This window comes from Camelus ferus, chromosome 10 (genome assembly GCF_009834535.1).
Source record: "Camelus ferus isolate YT-003-E chromosome 10, BCGSAC_Cfer_1.0, whole genome shotgun sequence".
Classification (NCBI taxonomy): Eukaryota; Metazoa; Chordata; class Mammalia; order Artiodactyla; family Camelidae; genus Camelus; species Camelus ferus.
The window spans coordinates 58,838,484-58,856,847 of NC_045705.1; the positions used below are offsets into that span (position 1 = coordinate 58,838,484).

The 18,364-nt window shown below is 39.9% G+C and overlaps 1 protein-coding gene across 4 annotated transcripts in view; it reads right to left on the reverse strand.

Annotated features, from left to right (window-relative positions):
• Positions 1-18,364, reverse strand: part of C2CD3 (C2 domain containing 3 centriole elongation regulator) — a 107,933-nt gene that overhangs the window by 24,383 nt on the left and 65,186 nt on the right. For all 4 annotated transcript variants that reach the window (XR_004323351.1, XM_032489333.1, XM_032489334.1 and 1 more), the window contains 5 exons: positions 17,251-17,589; positions 7,165-7,303; positions 4,637-4,701; positions 2,456-2,661; positions 1,219-1,352 (listed from right to left, as the gene is read on the reverse strand). Coding sequence is in view for 3 of the 4 variants with exons in the window: in XM_032489333.1 (XP_032345224.1) it covers positions 1,219-1,352; positions 2,456-2,661; positions 4,637-4,701; positions 7,165-7,303; positions 17,251-17,589 (883 nt within the window). In the remaining variant the exon portion in view is untranslated. The remainder of the gene's footprint in view (positions 1-1,218; positions 1,353-2,455; positions 2,662-4,636; positions 4,702-7,164; positions 7,304-17,250; positions 17,590-18,364) is intronic.

Here is an 18,364-nt window from a genome sequence, read left to right on the forward strand (position 1 = left end):
TCTCAGTTTAAATATCTAATACAGTAAAAATTGATAGATATAACCTACAGAAACAAAACTTTGAGGTCACCAATAATTTCTAAGTGTATAAAGTGGTTTTGAAGTGGAAATGTTTGAGAACCACTGCTTTATTAAGGTATAACCGGTATATAATAAACTTTACATATTTAAAGGATACAGTATGATGCGTTTTGACCTATATGTATCTCTAAAGAAACCACTACCACATCAAGATAATGAACACATCCATCACCCCTAAAACTTTCCACCTGTCCTCTCTCCCACTCCATTCATCCTGCCTTGTCCCTAGGCAACCACTGATTTGCTTTCTGTCACTACAGATTAGTGTGCATTTTCTAGAATTTTATATAAATGGAATCATACAATGTGTTGTTTGTCTAACCTCTCTCTCAGCGTAATTATTGTGAGATTCCTTTGACTGGCTATGATCAACGTAACACCTATAAAACAGATAACAGAATTGATCTAAACTTGGGATCTAGGATTTGATCGACACATGGGCTCAGTTTATGCAGAGGGTAGAGGCTCCCTTCATGTGGTGAACAGGTAGAAAGCTACACAGCACTGAAATGGGTCTTTGAGTGGCTAAGCAGTATAAGAGTGTCTTGGAATAAAGGGTCTATTTAGTAACTGCTGCTGTAGGAGTGGTGCTACAAGATCACTTGCCTTATCCTCGAAGTGGAGAGAAAGACATGGGGAAGACTGGTGGAGGTGGGGGATGCCAAATGGCACTAAGGCCTGGAAGGGAGGGGTGGAAAGAAGCAATCTTAGATCCTGCCCTTTGACGGGATGGAGTATGCTCCAGCCCTGATATCCAAATGCATATTCATAGTTGGCTTGGTGAAAAGGATGGGCAGCTGCTTTTTACAAAATAACCTAGCACACAGGTTTGGAAGGGGAAAAAGATCATGGTATGTTTCTCACACAGCTGATGACTGACTTTAGGGAAAAAGGTAAAAGGCCTCTGAGGAAGAGTCCCTTGCACTGAAGCTATCTTTCTGATACCAGTAAAAGTTCTAGTTCCTATCTTATAAAAACTTTCTTTTCATAGGCTCTTGGAGTTCCCAGGGGTTATGAAAGAAGGTCAGCAGTCTATCACCGTCTCTTGTTTCTTCCTTTAATAAAGGAAAGAGAAACGACAAGCCAGTTTACACACACTCTGACTCCATTTCCTCCTATCATAAAGAAATCACTCACCTCCCAGGAGAGGAGAAATCAAGCTCCTTTGATGAGATATGAGCAAACTGTTCTGGAGTCTGTCTTGCAATGCAGCTGGGGAATGCAGCATACATATCGGAGGCAGGGAAGGAAAAGGTACTGTATACTGGGATCTGTAGAAGCAATGAGAAAAATGGTACACTTGTAGCCACAAATCCTTTGGAACACAGCAGAGTAAATAAGTGTGTAAAATTTATCAAATGTGTATAAATATAATTTATTGAGTATTTTCTATGTATGGAACACTTACTAAGCAACTTACATGCATTTGTTCATTTAAACTTCACAATAATCTTATGAGGTAGGTACTTTTATTACTCTGTTTTACAGACTATATTATCAGATTGTTTTTGAAAAGTTGCTGTATTTATATTTATGCTCTTGTTTCCTCCAGCTAGTTCTGTGAACTCCTGGCTGGGTATCTTACATTTACTTTACATGTGAATAATCTGGCTATGATATTTCTTGCCTCATGATTACCAGGTTGATGTGAAGAAAAGACCTTTGTAGGAGGGGAGGGCAGTATCTCAGTGGTAAAACTTAGCACGCACGAGGTTCTGGGTTCAATTCCTCGTGCCTCCATTAAAAAAAAAAGACCTTTCTATATAGGAACTATTTAACTCTGTCATTTTCTCATGTATTCAATCATTCACTCATTCATTTATTCAATATTTATTAACACCACCCTCTGCCAGACCCTGGGCCAGGCATGTGTGATAGAGAGATGAGTAAACAGTCTTTGCCTTGACAGATCGCCCCTACCTGGGACAGTCTGGAAAATTCTCCCTTCCTTTACAGTTAAACTCCCTGAAGAGTTGTCTATACTTACCATCATAAATTCTCCTCTTCCCATTCTCTTTTTTAAACAGACCAATGATTTTAATGTAACAGAGTTTTTTAAGAAAAGGTCATCCAGTATGGTTTCAGATTCCACACTGCAACTAATTTTATTTAAAAACTGAGATTTAATTCATGTATTATAAAATCCACCCTTTGAAAGTGTTCAATTCAGTGGTTTTCAGTATATTCAGAATTGTGTATCCATCATCACTATGTAATTCCAGAACATGTTTATCACCCCAAAAAGTCATGAGGTCATTATGAGACACAAAGGTGTTCTGTAAGCTGGAAAGGCCCAAATACATGTAAATTATTTTCTCACTGGTTTTGCTCAGTAGAATCCTTGTTGGTTAAGGATGTGAATCAGGATACATACCAGTGATCCTGGGGTCTCCACCACACGTCTTGCTTGCCTTTCTTCTCTGAAGTGTATCAAACTCTCCAAAGGGGAGATAGCAACTTTTATCTGCCCCTGGCACTCTCCACTGAAGTCTGTGATGTTGTACCAGCCACAGACAAACTGGAAGCCAGAAAGAAGCGGAGAAAGGTCCACCGAGGCAAAGCCAATCACCCTCTCCTCATCTGCGGGGGAAAGAGAAGAGCTGGGCAGTGTGGCTTGGCATGACCTGCCACTGAGACTGGAGTAACTTTTATAATAGGTTCCCTGAGTCTGTGTGCAAAGCATTGAATTAAGGGGAGAGAGGCATCTACATACACTGAGAGAGAGACCTGGCTGAGTTCTATCTCCATTTACAACTGGGTCTTATAGGACTCTCTAGGGGTCCTGGAAGGTAGGGAATGTATTTTATTCATCCCTATACCCAACAGCCCTAGCATTGTACCTGACACATAGTAGGCATAATAATAAAAATAAATAGCTCTATTTATTGAATACCAATTATGTGCCAAATACTATATATAATTATCTCTAATCCTTACAAAAACACTATAGGGCTGGTACTATTGTCCTAACTTTAAAGATAAGGGGGAAAAAAAGGCTCAAAGAAGTAAAGCCCTTTATCTCAGGTCACACAGTTTGTAAACAGCAGAGCCAAGATTTGAATACAAATTTTCCAATTATTTTTTCCTGCTAAAGTAAGTGTTGAATTGAGGCAAAGCCTGGTCTGCTTGACAATCTCTAGAGTACTTTAGAGAGAAGACAGCAATAGAAAACAAGAGAGGAGTGTGCAACCCAGCTAAATAAACCAGGAATTCCTTATGTTTCATCAGAGAAAACTGATTGACAATCAGCTCCTGCCCCATTGATGAGGTTTGGCAGGGTTGTGAATGCCCGGCAGCAGCATGGGACGAGTCATCAAAACCAGATCCACAGCATCACTCCCAAACAGGAGCACAAGAAGAGAGTCAGGTAAGTCGACTTCCTTTACCCTCTGACTATCCTCAGATCTTTCTGAGGCTTTGGGGCTAGCCCTGAAACTTACCAATGGCAAGCAAACACTGTGATGCTGTAGATAACTCAAAACAACTGAAGGTTTGGAAACCAAGATCCAGAAGGAATCTTAAAGGGGCCAGATTTTCAGGAGGGATTTAGTGAGACTGAATTTTCTAAGCATAAGATTTGTGAGATAGTCGAATGCCCTAACTACCTCATTTTTCTGAGTGATCCAATCTTCCCAGCATGGTGAAGTACAAACGGCAAAGGCTGTACAGCCAGTCAGAACTGGGTTTGAATCCCAGCTCCATCAATTAACAGGCACATGACCTTTGTCAAGCCACTAAACTTCCTTGGGCCTCAGTTTCTACATCTATAAAATTGAACTAGTCATATTTTTACCTTGCAGGATTAGAGATATTTGTAAAGGTTTCAGCATATTGCCAGTCACTCGTAAAAACAACAAAAACTGAGATGGTGTTTACTAAGTTAGCAAGCACTCATTTAATTTCCCCCAAGCCCTATGAGGTAGGTACTGTTATTATCCCTACGTTATAGATAAGGGAACTGAAGCACAGAGAAGTTAAGTTACTCACCGAAGGTCACCCTACCCTGTAAGGGGCAGAATTGGTATTTGAATCCAAAGAGTGTGGTTTTACAGACTGTGTCCTTAATGCTGTTGTATTAAACCTTCTAATAAATGATAGCTGAATAAAACTAGATTCAAGGACCATGATGTCAGCACCTCCATAGTGGGTCTTAAAACAGGGAAGGACAAGCTGTCAGACTCTGGTCTTGTGTACTGCCTGAACATGCTAGGGTCTTGGTTAATACGCCAGAGTCAACAGAAGGCATAACATCATAAAAAGGGGGAAGAAATCACTTGTATATCGTAGCTGTACATTGTGATTATTGAGGTATGATTTGAAAGACTCCAATGTACTTGGATTTCTGCACTACGCAGGTAGTCAAAATGATGTGGTTTCTAAGGATTTAAACTCCATAGGAGAATGCTGAGGCATTCTGTGGAATTCCCTCTAACATATACATGTGTTCCCAGCACCATCAGAACATGATTTTACTCGATTAAAAAAAGAAAAGGATTGCCAAATTGTCAACATAATGTGAGCTTATTTTTACAACCAGGTTAGACACAGTTCATACCTCCTTTATGCCAAACTTTGAAGACCAGAGTTTGTTGCGGGTCCAAGAGAAGCTCTTTTGATAGCCTAGTAAGAAAAACAACCACCATAGATTAACTGTGTAGGAAGCTTCTGTAGCATGAAACTTAGATTTGAAGAATATCTTGTAGTTTGCAAAGTACTTTCCTAACCCTTTCATTTCATGCATCTTCTGGAATATATTTCATCTTCCCAGTTAAAAGGAGGGGATGGAAGTTCAGAGAGGTGAAGTGACTTGCCAAGACTTGAAAACAGGCTCCCCTGATGCAATACTCCCCGTCCCCAACCCCAACAGTATCTGCCACATTCAAACTGTTTCTCTAGATAAGGGAGATGGTGTGGAAAGGGAGCTTAACATGTAATGAACAGTTTTGTTTTATTGGAACAGGTAAGGATTCTTCTTATGCCACGTGGTGGTGAAAAGAGGAAAAAGAACCTTTATTGAGCACCTACCTTGGGCCAGCCATGGTGCCAAGAGTTTCTTATGCATGTCATAGGTTTTTGTGCATTATTACCCTTGTTTTACAGATGACGAAGCTGGGCCCAGAGATGTGAAGTGATTTGCTCAAGGTCACATGAGAGTCAGTAAGTGGCAGAGCTGGGATTTGAACCCTGGTTTGCCTGACTCTAACGCCACACTGTGCAGAGGTGAAGCACCAAAATAAAGTGTGGAAAGTACCCAACTTAACAGATATAGAAGTCGATGTGGAATTCACTGTTACATTTTATATGAAGTGAATTATATAGTTTAACATTAAAACGATTTGGAAATTTCCAACCAGGTACCACTGCTCCAGGTGAGCAAGATGGAGAACGAGAAAAAATCAAGAGACTTAATTTCCTTCCCCAGACTCCACTGGGGAACTGAAGAGAGCCGATTTCAAGACCAGTGAGAGGCATTGTGCTAACATGAAACAAATACTGTGTCAGAGAGCTGAATTCTAGCTGGGGGTCAAAATATCTACCTCTGAATTCCAGCTCTCTTATTATCATCTGAGTGACCAGAGCACTCAGTCTCTTTGAGCCCTGGTTTTCTTATCTGTTATATGGCATTTTATTATTTACCTACATGTTTTCTAGGAGGATCAAATGAAAGAATTTTGTGATAAAGAAATTATAAACAGCAGCATCATTCATTTTTCTTCTAATCATGCCTCTGCTACCAACAGACTATGTAACCTCCCTGGGCCACAGTCTTCCCAACTGTAGAGCAAGGGGATGCAATAAGGGGACTGTTAATGTTGCTTTAATAAATTTCTAAAGATAGGTTCTGAGTGAACAAATCATCCTCACTTAGAAGCTCATCCCTCTGGTTGCCTACCTTTTGAGATTTGATATTTTAAATAAAGTACTGGTCAATATGGCCAGAATTTCTATACTGCCAGTAGCTCACCATGGATACTACTGAGCTGTCACTGCAGCTCCTGACTTAGGTTAACCTCTCAAATTTCGAAACACTGAACATGTGAGCAAGTGCTGAGACTCAATTAGGTACATAAACACTGTGAGAAAACAGCAGATCAGACACCATGTGATGTGGCTGGTGTGGGTGGACAAGAATTGAACTTTACAAAAGGTGATGCAGTGTAAAGATAATAATAACAATGACTAGTAATAGAACTCACACTTCTGATGATGATGAAAAGGGCAACAGAAGAAAAGGCCCACAGCAGGGGGCCTCTGTGCCCTCTGAGTCGTCCTAACACATGATTGCCAAGACTCCAGTTCCCCTTTCTTGAGCCCTCCAATGGAGATCTGTCATTTGTTGTGTACCTACCATGTACCATGGTGTAGTTTTCCTAAATGTTACCTAATTTGTACCTCACAATAACCATGAAAAAATTGTCTCCACTTTATAGATGAGGAATCTTAGGCTCAGCATTGTTACATAACTTGTTCACACAGCTAGTAAATGGTAGAGATGGGGTTGGAGGCCAAGTCTCTCTTGTTCCAAAGTCCAGGCTCTTTCCATTGCACCAGAAATCCTTTCCAAGGCTGTATAATCCACAGATTATTTCTGCCTTCTTCACCTAGACCACTTGTATACATTCTTATACACTTGGCTGAGGTGTCTGATTTAAGAAGGCTTCCATGAAATTCCAAATTGACCCAAATAATCTTTTTTGAGCTCCTTTGTCTTCTTTATGGTACCTGTCACATTCTAATTTTTTTAATCTGTATATTTATGAGGTAGGCCATAAACTCAATAGCAGAAACTGTCTTAATCATCTTTAATTTCCACTACCCAGAACAGAGCAGAGCATATAAGAGGTTTTCATTGAATAATTTTTGAGTTGTACTGAGCAGAATTAAAAAACGCCACAATGAAACCTTTAAACCACCACTGGCTGTGAACTTCGTAAGTGCTAGGCTTAAATAATTATTTGATAAAGAAAGCATTTTCCAAGTTTGTTCAATATTGTTGAGTCTGTTACACTCCTCACTCCAAGTCTGTCTCATGGAACAAAAAGCAGATTCTGGAAGGCTGACAAAACATCATAAAATACAAACCTTGATTGCTGTTGAAAATTCCAGATGGGGGAATCAGTGTTTTCAACCACTTGGGTGTAGACAGGAGATGGCTCATCAGCTGTTGCAAAGGATACACAACAACTGGGTACTGATACCTTCCGCTCTGTCAAGGGGCTCCCTGAAATAGAAAAGAGTGGAGTGACTGTATTTAGGGTACAAAAAAAATGTGCTGAAAGATTCTCATTATACAGGTACAAGAAGAGCCATTCATTGCTTTCTTCCACCTTTGGATCTTTGCTCAAGCTATTCCCTGGATTTGAAATGTTTCTGCTACTAAAACTGCCCTTTTTAAGGCTCAGTTCATAAATATTACCCAGCAAGAAGTAACTTCTCCCATCTCCCTGCACTTTATGGGGTGATGGAAAATACTGGATTGAGAAGCAAAGGACAAACCTGCAAAGAGGCCTGGACTTACAAGTCAGATGATCAAAGATCAGCTCTGCCATACACATTGTGTGTGACCTTGGGCAAGGCCTATGTAGGCTACCGCTTTCTCAAATAGGGTGTATGGTACTTAAACCTCCTCAGATGTTGTAAAGGTTAAAAATAAATAATCATAGTAGGTAGCAGGTAACACTTACATATCACTTGCTGTGTACCAGGCACTATTCTAAGTACTATACATGTATTAACTCATTTAATCCTTACAACACACCTACGAGGAAGATATTATTATTGTTCCCATTATACAGATAAAAAAACTGGGGTACAGAGAGACCAAATATTTACTAAGAGGTTATACATTTATTAAATGGTAAACTGAGAGTCAAATTCAACCATTCTGACTCTACTGTCCAAGCTCTCGGCCAGTACCTATACTGCCTCCACTAGAGTTAATGAATGTAAAACACTGAGTACGGTGCTGGTGTTAATTTTTACAAGACTGGGTTTCCGAAGTGGGAGGTTCAGTCATTCATTCTCTCTTAAAACAATGTAAAATGAAGACAAATGATAATACTAGATAGTCTAACTGAACTGTCCAACCAGGTAACCACTAGTCACATGTGGCTATTTTATTTTAAATTAGTGAAAATTAAATTAAGATTAAAAATTCCATTTCTTAGCTGCACTAGGTATATTTCAAGCACTCAACAGTCACATGTGTCTAGTGGCTACCACACTGGATAATAAAAAATATAGACCATTTCCAGAATATTACGAAGTTCTTTTGGACAGTGCTGAATAGTGCAGACTCTCTATAATGGAGATTGTGTATTCCCTAAGACCCCTCAGCTCTGCAATGCTGTGACCCTCAGGATTACACATGAAGGAAAGAGAAAACAATAGGAGAAAATAAGTATGTCTTAAACATTATTTATGTGATTCAGAGGAATAAATTCTCTATGTGGATTCTAACTGATTTGTCTTCTTTCTACCTGTCTAGCTCAAGGTTTCCCCAAATCCATCGTGTCACTTCACTTTGGACATGAAGTTAATCTTTGAGCTTCACCCTGCTACTTCTCTGAGCACTCTTTTCAGTAACTACTCTTTCAAAGACTTCAGGTTGTCCCTGTGGACAGAAAGCAATCCAATAAACAAATTCATACTCACGAACACTTTCACAAGAAGTGTAACATTTAATAAGCAGCCTTTGAAAGACAGACTTTAGTATCTTCTACTCTAAGAAGCCTCTCTTGACTCTCTGGGTAGAATCAGCAAACTTTATATCCCCAGTTAGATCTCTCCTCCAACTTCAATATTCTTTTAGGGAAACAGAAGTACCTGTAATTTTGCTTTGCTATATCTTCCTCAATCAAAACAATTTCCATTAGAGCAGACCAATTCTTTTCAAACTTTTCCACCAAAGTAATAACAACCCAGAGAAAAGTAAATACTAAAATCTGGAGTGTGGGAGTTCCTGTTGCCTTGAAAGAGCAACAAGAACATGACATCAATTAGCAGGTTTGTATTTTATCTAAAAATTCAGAAGGATTTTATATTATCTTCCACAATATAGCCTTATTTGTTTAAACTAAAAATGATCCCCACTCCCCCCAAATTTTGATAAAAAATGTACACGTCATGTTTATCTCATGACTTCTAACAACCAGACCAGATGGCATTACTTTTTAGTTCTTCCTACTGAGGATAATAAAGAAAGAAAATGGGTGACGAACAGAAAAAAGGGAGTGAAGCTTTTGCCAGAAGGCCTTGGGAAAGAGAAGCGAAGAGAAGGAAGAGGAATGCTGGCCTTGGAAGTGAGAGCTGGTGGTGGCTGCGAGGCAGGAGGGGGCTGAGGTGCAAGCAAGAGCCACCAACAAAGCAGGACCAAGAGAAAGCCTTATCCAGGAGTCAGAAAAGCCTTAGAATCAGAAAAGCACTAAGATACAGAGAAGAACTACCTGGGAAACAAAATAAAACCAAAAACCACTGGCTACAACATGGCAAAACCAGTTTATAAGCATATTCTTGAAATAGCAGGAAAAAATGACTCCAATAAAATGGTACTAAGCAAAGAATATATAGCACCCATCATTTTGAGTATAAAATGTACAGAACAGCACTAATAGTACCTTTATCTAGTGAGCTATCTTCTTAAAAGTTTTATCATGAAACTGAACAGTATTTACGTGGACTGACTTGTTCAGCATCCACCTCCGCTTACTTGCATTCTATTGTATTCCTTTATTGTAGAGATTGAAAGGGTCACAACTACACTTCCCAGACTCTTTGGTGTGAATACAAACTGGCCTCTATCAATTAGATCCCATTACAACAGCTTTGGAAGGCAGATGTGAGGCAGAGGACATGTTCCTTTTCCTTCTGCTTCAGCTCCAGCAAGGATGACAACTAAGCCTTCTGTTCCAGGGTTTGGTCCCTGGGTGCCCAGAGGCCCTATGGTAATAGTGATGATGAGAGTTTCCTATCACTGGACGGCAGTGTTGGCACTGTATCCCGAACTTCAAAGACCTACTGGTTCTCTCTGAGAGCTTAGCCTAGAGCCCATTCCTTCCAGTAACTTGAACTACCTTAATAGTCTATATTAAACAATGCTCTGTTTAAAATGTCTGGAATGGGCTGTTTCCTATAACTGGACTCTCCCTGACACAGCTTTCATCTTTCTCTCTCTTTCTCAGTCTCAGCTCTCAATCTCTCCCATTTTCCTTAGTAGGTCTCAAGTTTCTCAACTGATTTCTTCCAATAAAAGGTCATCAATCCTCACAGTAAGGAGAGATAACTTGCCCCTATGCTGGCAGTTCCCACAGTACTCTACGATAATGTGTGTCTGTGTTTCCATCACTAAACTGCGAGCTCCTCTGAATGCAGAGAGTAGACTCACGGCCCTTATTAAAGATTTGCAGACTCCCCACTGTCCTTTGTTTACAGACAGTTGCCAGGGTTGGAGAAGAGAGAAAAGCTGTCTTGTCTGCACGCAGTGTGCACCAGCAGAGGACAGCAGCTTCTGCTCAGGAAAGCTCTGCGAGAGATCAGCAGAGAAGACCAATCGTAGCTCTGAGAGACAGAAGCCATCGGTTCTGCTGTGCTCTGCCTTTGCTTTACTGTGACATATTGGGTACTTCATTCTGGCTCTCTGGGCATCAAGTTTCTTAATCAGACACATGTACTCTCAAATCTCTTCCCGCAATAAAATTCTATGAGTCTAGATATATACCAGTAGTGCTCAGACCTCTCTCGTACCCCAATCCCTTTTTTTAAGGTTTGCTATTTTTGAGGCTACTATTTGCTAAAGCCCTTGAACTAAAAGTACTACTTTTACTTTTGGGAAAAAACTGTTTCTTATTCAGTCCCTTTTTAAAAACAAAATTTAAATTTATTATTTTATTGGGGGGAGGTAATTGGGTTTTTATTTATTTACTTATTTTTAATGGAGGTATGAACCCAGGACCTCGTGCTTGCTAGGCATATGCTCTTCCACTAAGCTATCCCCCACCCCCACCACCCCCACCTTACTCAGTCTTGAACAGAAATACCCTTTTCATCCAAACAGGCAGGTGATAATGAAATCATCTTGGGAGAGCAGGTCTATCAGGTTTCTCTGGCTCTCCCTATGTTGGTGGAAATTCAACTGCGCCTGTTTACATTTCTGGAAAAGGTCAAGTTCTGAAACACTTTTGGAGGCAGCCGCAATGCAAACCACTATACCTCCCACAAGGGTTTGGACACACACTGAGAGCAGTTAAGAGGACTTGAGATGAACCATCTTTACCGTTTTAAGAGTTTTCACTGAATTTCCTATGTTTTACACAGTATCAAAAGGTGGTAGTTTTATGCATCAAGAATGTTTCAAGTGTTTCAAATGAGATTAAAATGACAACCCCTTATTTTTAACACTTTGTAGCTTACGAACTGTTTTCTTACACACTAAACTTGTGCTGGTAACATCCCTGATAATCACAGAAGATGGGTGTCTCTATTTTAGAAATAAGGCAATCAAGGAACAGAGAGATAAAGTGGCTTGCTAGTCACATATCTGGAAAACTAGCATTTAGAAGATCCAGCCAGGTTTCCTAACTCTTATTTCAGGGTTATTCCATCGCAATAATTCTAATTAATTCTATCTGGTTAGGAGAAGAGCTTTCTCTTTGGTCTGGAGCAAATGGATGGAAACTTTCTCTCAAGCAATGCCCAAATTTGTACATTAATAAAAACTTCGTTTAGTTCTGTTAAGCTAACATTAACTGACGCCTGTCATACATGCACAGATGAGAGAGATTTGATTCTTGATCTGGAGGCAGACACAATTATATAATTATAGTAAGATAAAGACTATACCAAAGGCACAGGGGGCTGTGGGAACCCAGAAGGACCCTCTAACCCTGCCTGGGTAGTTTAAAGAGAGTCTCTAAAGGCTGATGACACTGAACATGGTTTTGATTTTCACTGAGTATAACTTAGATTACTTCAAATCACTCTACCTCTCTATTCCTTAATTGCTTCATTTGTAAGACAGGGCTAGAGATAGTCTAGTATGTCACGATCAGTTTAAGCACACAAATCTTGTAAGTACTAAGGCTGATTCTTAAGAGTTCCTGAGAGCTTTTCCTAAGAAACTCATATTTCAGAATCAGGACCACAGTGGGGACTATACTGCCTAAGATGAGCACATAATTCTGGGCTATTTGTGAATCCTCTGTACGCAACTTTGCACTAAGGAACCACTCCTTTCCTTCCTCAAGAAAGAAGCTTTCAAAGCATGCGACAGGCAGACAAGCTGGGAACACAAAGGCAGGAGGAAAGCCAATGCAGATATTAAGGAAGCATCTACATCATTTTCACAAAAGCTTGGTAATTTATAGCTGACTCAGAGTATGGGATATGCTGCCCTCAGCTCCATATTCTTAGAAGATGAGAGCTGAAGTGAATCTCAGATATGATCTTGTGTGATCATTACATTTTACAGTTGAAGAAAAGAGAAATGAGTTTGCCCAAAGTCATGAAGCAAGTTAATGGCTTAGCTAAGACCAAAACCCAGTCTTCTGACTTCCATTCCAGAATTCCTTCTATTACATGATTGGAGAGATGGTGGACAGGTCTGCACACACCACAGTGTCTGACTGAAGCATAAATATCTGTGGGGGGAAGGACTATACGGGCTTATCACTGCACGGGTGGGACTCAAGAGACAAGATACTTCTGAAAGTGTCCACCCTGATGCTTGATCTGTGCTGGCTAAATAAAAAGAGGCCAAATAACAAATGATTTACAGATTTGTAACTCATGCCAGAAATATGAGAGGTGTTAAGCATCATATTCACAAACAAGAGAACATTATGTTTGCTGAGCTGCCATCATAAAGATCAAGGTGCTGAGATACAGAAATAACACACAGTCCCTGATCCCAAAGAACAAACAGCCTAGTGTTAAGAAACATTTTCAGTACAGAGTAATTAGTAATTAGTAATTGTGTGGGGGTGGGGGCAGCAGACGGGGAAGTTTTGGGAACACAGAGGAAAGTTTTCTGCCAGTAGGGTGGTCAGTAGACTTAAAAGTATTGGTATCACTTTAGTCTACTCTTGAAGGATGAGGAGCAAGTTTGCTGAAGAAGAGGGGAAAAAGAAATTCTAGGTGGAGGAAAGAGTATGATCAAAGGTAATGTGAGAGAACGAGGCACTGACAAAAAGCAAACTGTTGAATGTAAGAAATGGTGAGAGATGAGGCTGGAAAGACTGATGGGGGACACTCTGTGAGCTACAGCAGAGACTGCAGGTAATATGAAGTCAACAAAGTATTTTAAGTGGAGAGATGAGGTCATGTTTGTTGACCAGACATATAACCTCAGTGGTAGAATGAAAAAGATACTGAAGGAGAATATGAGAGCAGCAACCATTGAGAAGGCTATCTCATTAGTCCAAGTTTCTGAAGGCTGAACAAGCAAGGTGGTAGTGAGAATAGAGAAAAGGTGACAGAAACTTTCTGTGTAAGAGGACATGATCCTATACCCTGCAGTGGATACAGAGGAAACTTATTAAATATCTGTTGAATGAATCCACTAATTTCTGCAACTTATCCTCTGTTAAATTCCACGTAAGCAAGTTTCCTGCATGGGAGGCAAAGTAGAAAATCAGAGAACATATTAGAAGGAAAAGAAAGCATTTGAGGAAGGCCTCAGATTCATCAGCTTCCACATTTAACAAATATTTACTGCTTATGTGTCAGACATAGTTCTAGGTGTTGGGGATTCAGCAGTAAATAAAACAAAACAAAAAAATTTCTGTCTCTGTAGGTCTTAAATTTTTCTAGAAAGAAAATAAACAAAATATACTATTAAAGGCTATGATAAAAAATAAAGCAGGAAAGTGGGATAGGTATTGTTGGGGAGAGGATGAAATTTCAAGTGGGTGATCAAGGGAGGTCTTGTTGAGACAGCGATTTCAGTAAAGACATGCCAGATGTGAAGAGCATTCCAGGCAGAGGGATCATTAGATTCAAAGGCCCCAAGCAGGAATCTGCCTATATATTCAAGAGAAAGCAAAGAGGCCAGCATGGCTGGAACAGGGTCAATGAGGGAAGAGCAGGATGCCCGGTAGAGTCTGGTAATTGGGGAAGGGAGAAAGGAATCCAGGCTAAAAAAGGTGCATGAGCAAAGGCCCAGGGAACGCTTATAGTTTGTTATGATAGGAAGGGAAAGGAAGCCAAGCAGTGCTGGGAAAAGTCACCATTGTGTCATCCACAGCCACCCTAAAATCAGGTCAATTAGTCTTAGCTGAGCCCTTCCTGCAGCTCAGCAATTTTTAAATTTATCTTTTCATGATTTCCTGTAGCTCCCTTGCAATGGCCATGAATTCCAGCCAAAGAGATCAATTACCGTCCCCCGTGCTCCCTCCAAACAAGCCTAGAGCATACACTTTTTCACTTCAATACCTTTGTCCAAGTTGAAACATCCACCTGGAATTCCATTCCCACCTTTCTGAAATCACCTTCATTCTAAAAAGTTCTGATTTCTTACACATGTCTGATTTCTCTGTTCTTAAATTGTCTTAAAACTAGATACTGTATTACCCTTCTGGCCCTCAGAACATTCTGCTTCATATATCATGAACTGTGTAGTTACCAATCCCCTTAACTCGGTTATCAGCTCTTGGAGGACAGAAACTATGTGTTATTTGCTCTATACCTGGCACTGGCCTGACACAGATTTACTACTTGCTAAATTGAACCACTATTCTCACATTGTAAGCACAGGACTGGGCATGTAGCACATAACCACCCCAGCAAACACAGTGTAGACAGGACTAACTGGTAAACACAGCTGTATCTCATATCTGAGAAGCAGCATGGTATAAAGGAAAGAGCATGGGCTTCAGGTCCAAACCTAGCTGGATTCAAATTTCAGTTCTGTAGAGCTTATTAACCGTGTAATTCAACTCATTTTACCTTTCTGAGCTTCAGTTTTCTCATTTGGAAAGTGGGTATGTACTGTAATCTGCTCTTACTATAACCCCAGTTGTGGTTAAGGATTAAATGAGATAATTAATGTACAAAAATGAGAATAGAATTTGGCACAAGGAGATGCTCAATAAATTATTGTCAATTACCTTGTGAAGCCATATTTAAAAAATGTAACTCACTGTCTAACTGAAAAGTTACAAGTATATTTTGCTTTTTGCAATATGGGGGGCACCCCTAAAATGGAACATAAATTATTTTTGCACCTTAAATTTCATTTTCAATGCAAAAACAAAACACCAAAATAACTCTTGCAAAAATAAAAGTTTTTTTTTTGTGCTTTCCTTAAACTCATTCATCTACTGATTTTTCTCTTTTTAAAAAATCCAGTTTTTACATATCAGACTTGTCACAAATGGACTGCTTTGGTAGGGCAGTAAAAAGCAAAAACTATTTCCCAATTTTGTGACTCATACAGGATCTCAGAATCTCTAACACAGCAAAGCAAGATTGTACATGAAAACTTTGTCCTGAGATAGAATGTTTTAAGGTCTCTGATACACAAAGGTTGTGAGAAGGATAAGAACCTCTGGGTCTTTGTGGAAGCTTACAATCCTGAAAGTAATGTCTGTTGGTAGTGTGTATGGGGAGAAATAGGAATGAAAGACAAACAACAGATACTATGGAGTATGAGTTTTGTTTCTGTTCCAAAGTAATAAGGGTACAAAGCAAAAACTGAAGCAACACCGAATTGACAGGAGCCAAGTAGGGAGGCCAAATCAAAAGACATATATTTGAGACCTTATGGTTTTCTGACTCTCACAGCCATCGCACAACTCAGAACTATTAATCATAGCCACTGACAAATGAGAAATTCAAGACAGAATAATTTGCTCAAGGTCACACACACACATAATTTACTGGCCGGGAATACAGGGTTGAATACATTCCTACAAGAAGGTAAGCACCACAAGGGCACTATTTTTGTCTGCTTGTTCACTGCTTTATTCCCAGCACCACGGACAGTTCCGCACATAGCAAATACTACATAAGTTTTGTTGCTGAATGAATAAATGAATGAATGAATGAATCAGATAAAGTCTTTGCTCTTAAACAGCACCTACTTAATGGAGAAGTAAAGCATACAAACAATTTTAGGACATGTGATATATGCTATAATAAAGAGGGCAAAAGTGCTAGAAGAGCAAAAAGGAGGGGACCTTTTTGTCAGGGAAACTCTGGTAAATGGTGATGGTTGAGCTGACTCTTGAGAGAGGAGGAGGAATTAAGACAGGCAAAAGAGAAGGGTGACAGCAAAGGGAAAATTTCAGGAGAGATTACAAGGTCGAATAAAAGTATGGCAGGGGTTCTTTGGTTGTCTGATGAGGTCTATGGGCCTCATCTTTTAATACTGACTTTTAAAAATGCACAGTGTAAAATACATAGGATTACAAAGAAATCAAATCATACTGGCATATTATCAAAACACTAAAAAACTGTGATATATTAATATGTGTGCTTCATTAATCATAACAAGACTTAATTATAGGTTTAATAACTACTGTAATTTTGAAGTAATTATAGGTATAAATATTCCAAGATATCTGCAGTAATTAAAATATGATATGAAAATACCTATGATTTCTATTGTTGACAACATCACAGGCACTGTTAATATTACTACTGTCTATTGCCTACGTTCACAATTGGAGGAAATGCTAAATTTTAGTTTGAGGTTAATAAGAATAAAATGTAACTATTTTCCCATCCAAGTTCACCTACTCTGACTTTTATCCTTGGATCCCTTGGCAGTTTATGGACCCAGTGTTAAGAATCCTTAGCCTTGGGTAGGTAATAAAGAGGGCTTGAGTTGGTAGGAATGGAGAAGAAGGCAGAGATCTAAGAGACATTTAAGAGATGGAACAATGAATGGATCTGATGATTTGATGGTGGATAAAGAAAAGAGAAGAATCTAAGTTGATACTCAGGTTTCTGGACTGAGGAATTTATGACATGCGAAATTAGGATAACTGAAAAGGCCCACTCAGGTTCAGAAAGGCTTTCATGTTGCTTAAACCTTTAGTCTTGAGAAATACAATAATTATTAAGATGATTAATAGTTCTTCCAGACCCTGTCATTATTAGAAAGATTTGTGAAGACAGGACCATAGCCTGCAGAGTCAGATACCTATTTCTGGATAAGTGAACAGAGCATACCTTTCAAGCTCAAGTGCATTGCTCTTTCTACCAGGATGCTGACTGCAAAAGTTCCATCCAACTCGGTAGGACCCTCCTGGGCTGGGCAGACTTCAGCTGTGGTGCTGTTACAGGGGACCTTGGTAGAGGCTGGAGAATTCTGGTGGCCATGTGGTGGAGAGAGCTGGATCTCATCATTTCCTCTGGGGAACTGCTCAGACTCACTGTGGCTGCTGCAGTCCATGGAGTCCAGCTCATGAGTGGGCCCAGGGTGTGAAGAAAGAGAGGAAAAAACCACATGAACTCGCAAGGCAGCTCCTAAGAGGTTGGAAGCATTTCGTCCAAACAGAGGATACACACCTGCAAGAAGACAGAGGAGAACAAGACTAGGCAAGCAGGAACCAAGAACTCACTCTAACCTTGGAGGAGATGCTCTCTGAGGGTGCTTGTGGCCCTGTCTCCTTTGGCAGAGCAACTATAGGCCCTAATATACCAATCTGCAAAAGAAACTATGAAGTTATACACACTGTGAGAATTTTTACTGCGTTCGCCATCCCCACCACTATCTACAATAATGGAAAGCAGCGAGAGCTCTGATTTCAGGCCAAAGCTGAATGACTACCAAGCAGAGCTGCTGTAGAGGGAACTCATGTGCTGGAGGGGCAACTAGACTTAATGACTTCTGAAGCCTCTTAAAAGTTTAAGATCTGATGAAATCAGGAGTGGCCTGTCTTCTTTTCCACATGTCCTACTAGCTCCTGTTCTTGGGCCTTCTCCTCGGGAAGCTGTCCTAGTGCTCAACTTAGCCCATTTCACCAACTACATAGGTCCAGGCAGCAGCCCTGAAGATCATTTGGAAGGGAAGTAGGAGGTTGTAGTAGAAGAAAGAAAAGTAAGGGAATTGATATTTGTTGAGTATTTCTCATGCGCCAGAATCTCAGAGGGGTAAAGTAACCTGCCAAGATGACTTTTCCAGTAAGTGGCAGATTTAAACCCAGGGATTTAAACTTTTTTTGGTTTGCTGGATATTAAAATGAGATTTTATTTATAAAGCAGAAGGCACTATAGTTCCTTCAGAATCTCGAAGTTTGCTTCATTACACTCATTTCAATTCAGGGAAATGGACTCAATCGAT